The following is a 3,884-nucleotide window of genomic DNA, read 5'->3' as shown; positions in this document are numbered from 1 at the left end:
TGAGTGCATTCCAGCTACTGTCCATCCCTCAGAACACAGTATTTTCATCATTACTTCAAATCAGTAAGTGGGCATTAGAGCCCCTGGCAGATGACACGTGATCTCAACCTTGTGTATCACAGGCCACTTCCCAATGCAGTGTGACTCACACCGGGCAACAGCAGCCTTCGAGCTGGTGTCTTCCAAAAATAAAATCAGCTCTAACTTGCCTACATTTGAAATGTGTCATCTTGATGAATGTGCTCAAAGCTATACAGAGTTGTTTTCTTATATTCTAACAATAGTTATTTCAATATATTTGCTTTTCCAACATGATCTTATGATTTTACGATTTGAAGCCATTTTTCTGAGAAGAGATCCCTGGGCTTTGCCACACTGCACTAACAACAGAGGCATAAGCTTTTCTGTGCCTGTAGTAGTGTCCTGTGACTGCTGTAACGAATTACCACAACCCTGGTGGCTTCAAACAACAGAAATTTCTTCTCTCATGGTTCTGGAGCCCTGAAGTTCAACATCAGCCTCCCTGAGCAGAAATCAAGGCATCATCAGGCCGTCCTCCCGGCCTGGTCCTGGAGGAGAACCTGTTCTTTGCCTCTTTCAGCTTCCGGCAGCGGCCGGCATCCTTTTGCTCATGGCCACTTCACCCCAACCTTTGCCTCTGTCTACACATCCCCTCACTTTTGTGTGTGTCATCGCCCTGTGCCTCTTTCTTATAAGGACAGATTTGATGGCATTTAGGGCTCAAGTGGATAACCCAGGGCAATCTCCCCATCTCAGGATCCTTAGCTTAGTCACATATTCAAATGTTGGACTTCCAAATAAGGAAACATTCACAAGGTTTCAAGGAGTAGGGCCTGATATTTCTGGGGGCCCCATTCAGTCCACTGTAGTCCTTACGCTTGATTTTTTTATTGACTGTACAATTATGGCCTTCAGTCTGATGACATAAGGGACAGAAGAGTGATTTGAAAGATGTGACAAAACTAGTACCAAATTATAACAGATGACCCGCCAAAGCCCATTAAAATTACTTACGAGTTAATGTAATGGGTAAAGAGAAAGCAAGGCCTTTAAAACATTAAGTTTTCACCAGCTTCCCAGGAGAAGAAACAGGCCTGTTGCTTCACTTCCACGTGAAGAAAGTACCAGCTTTGCACACCCAGCCGCTGTGACGTGTGTGGCTCTTGGGCCCAGAGGACTCAGGTCGGCAGTTCTGCGTCTCCCTCCTCCACCTCCCATCCTGTCCCCAGGGTGCTGTAGGCAAGTGTTCTGCAAAGTGTTGAATGAGGAACTTATGCCACGGACCAGAAGTGAAAAAGGGCAGGGACTGTGTGTTTTTCAATGAAATAGAACAACAGGAAGTAAGTGTTAAGTTCAACATGACACGTTCACACTACTGTTTAGAACGAGATCTCCACAGTCAGGTGGGCCGGAGCAGAGCTGATTTCCAACAGGAGTTCCACAACTGCCCTTTCGCGGGACCGTGAAAACGGAGCCTGGGCTGATACTATCCTCGGGTCTAGAAATCAGACTTGGCGTCCTGCCCCGGCTACGCCCCTTCTCGTGTGCTTTCACTTGCAGAAGCTGACCTAAGTGCCGGTTTCCTCACCTGGGGCAGATGTGCTACAGGCTCCTTAAAGGCAGGCCTCACTCGTATGTCTCTGTGTGACGCTTTGAGCACATTGCCTGACGTACAGCAGACCCTCAAGACACATTCATTTACTTATTTACTGAAACGGAACGTCTGCCTTACCTGACTCACATACTCAGGGCGATACTTGGCAGCGGCCTCTGAAGAGAACGCGGAGCCTCTACACGCACAGAAGGCCTCCGCGTCGCTGCATGTGCCGTTGCTCTCGCACTAAGGCACGTTGCAAGGTTCCTCCCAGCCGTTCTGATACTTTCATCCCTTTTAAAATGAGCCTCAGAGACTGCATGCACAGCTGCCCTGGAAACGGGTAGCAAGAGGTCTCCGTTATTCATGCTCAGTTCAGAGGCGGTGCCCCATCGCGGGGAACTGTTTGCAAACCTTGGTGCTCATCAGGCTGGAAAGACCTCTGGAATTATCTACTTGAACATCTTCCCTTTACAGATAAGAAAACAGCTGTCCCATGTCAGGTGGCTGGTTAGCAGCAACGAACCCAGGCAGCTAGAACCCCCTTCTTCTCGTCCAGTGCCTTCTTCATTGCGTGATGCTCTCTCTTTAATCCAGCGTCTTCACTGGCCTGGTAAAATGGGTCAGTGCAACTACCTCCCTCACAGCTAAGGGTTCCTAGTTGTCAAAGGGACCCGTGTGGAGCCCCTGTGAGGAACGCTGGCCTCCGCCACCCATGACCGGAGCAACAGCAACGGCGCACCCGCCCTCCCGGCTCCCGTAGGTGGGCCTGCCTCAGTCCACGGCCAGGCGCTCTGAGCAGGCGCGGGGACGCCGTGCGCACGCCCGCCCACGCCGTGAGCACGCCCACGCAGCGCGCCACACGTACACGTCACCAGCGTCGGCGCGCGTCTTGACGTCTGGGCCTACGAACGCCATCTTGTTCGTTCGCTCGCTCGCTCGCTCGCTCGCTCGCTGGGAAGCCACGACTGGGCGAACGTCCCGGAGCCGAGCGTGTGCAAGGTGCTGCCGTGTGCAAGGTGCTGCCGCTGCCATGCCGTCCTTACCGCTGCAGGTGGCGGTGGTGTGCTCCAGCAACCAGAACCGGAGCATGGAGGCGCACCACATCCTCAGCAAACGCGGGTTCAACGTCCGGTCCTTCGGAACAGGAACTCACGTAAAGCTTCCGGGACCAGCGCCCGACAAGCCAAATATTTATGATTTCAGTACTACGTACGATCAGATGTACAATGATCTCCTGAAGAAAGACAAAGAGCTCTACACGCAGAACGGGATCTTGCACATGCTGGACAGAAACAAGCGGATCAAGCCGCGGCCGGAAAGGTTCCAGAACTGCAAGGACCAGTTCGACCTGATCGTGAGCTGCGAGGAGAGAGTGTACGACCAGGTGGTGGAGGATCTGAATTCCAGGGAGCAGGAGACCTGCCAGCCGGTGCACGTGATCAACGTGGACATCCAGGACAACCACGAGGAGGCCACGCTGGGCGCGTTCCTCATCTGTGAGCTGTGCCAGTGCCTGCAGCACACGGAGGACCTGGACAATGACATCGACGAGCTGCTGCTGGAGTTCGAGGAGAAGAGCGGCAGGGCCTTCCTGCACACCGTCTGCTTCTACTGACCCGGCGCCCGCCGGCGCCGCCACCGGGAGCCGCGCGGTGTCCTGACTTTCCTCAGCGCTGTGCCTTCCGGACAGTTGGTTTTCCCTGGACGGCTTCTGCCGATGGACAGTAGCGTTCAAGTGCATATGCAAAATGAGAAGATGCACGGAAATGCGGACTTTACCTCCCAAGTTTCTTTTCTAATCCCTCTTTTACTTACGAGTGGGATAGTGATAGTGAAGGTTTTGGTGTGTGTTTTCTGTAACCAAAAAAATAAAACGGTTTATAGTGCATTTCCCTCAGTATATCCCTGTCTTTCGTTATGCGTTCCTCCCCCGTCCCTTCCCTGGCTGGAGTGTACAAATGCCTGAATAAAGCAAAGGGCTGGATGTATCTGATGAGAGAACCTGCAGTCATCCAATAAACTGATGCTGGTGGTTAAAAAAAAAAAAAAAAAAAAGGTAACAATATGGTTCCTCACACAGACTGGCTTCTGAGAACCCACACATAAAAACTATTGCAAGGTACTCTGAAAAAATGTAGAGTGTTTTGGTAGTGCTTGATTTTGCAGTGTACCATTTTGATTCCCTCTTTTTGACTTTCCTGTATTTTTTTTAGTTATTTTCTTAGTGGTCCCTTGGGGATGACCACTAACAAATTAAAACAATCTA

The 3,884-nt window shown here is 51.2% G+C and overlaps 1 protein-coding gene across 1 annotated transcript; it reads left to right on the top strand.

Moving 5' to 3' along the window:
- Positions 1-1,041: 1,041 nt before the first annotated feature.
- Positions 1,042-3,233, top strand: LOC308506749 (RNA polymerase II subunit A C-terminal domain phosphatase SSU72-like; the record flags this gene model as incomplete). The annotated part of the gene is made up of 1 exon (XM_081070647.1): positions 1,042-3,233. Exon 1 carries the CDS (start codon positions 2,649-2,651, stop codon positions 3,231-3,233), a length of 585 nt encoding a protein of 194 aa, XP_080926773.1. The 5' UTR covers positions 1,042-2,648.
- Between the last annotated feature and the right edge of the window lie 651 nt (positions 3,234-3,884).

This window comes from Rhinolophus hipposideros, assembly GCF_964194185.1.
Source record: "Rhinolophus hipposideros genome assembly, chromosome: 13".
In the NCBI taxonomy this organism is placed as follows: domain Eukaryota; kingdom Metazoa; phylum Chordata; class Mammalia; order Chiroptera; family Rhinolophidae; genus Rhinolophus; species Rhinolophus hipposideros.
Note: the sequence above shows the minus strand (reverse complement) of the source record. Positions and strands in the feature narration are given on the sequence as shown.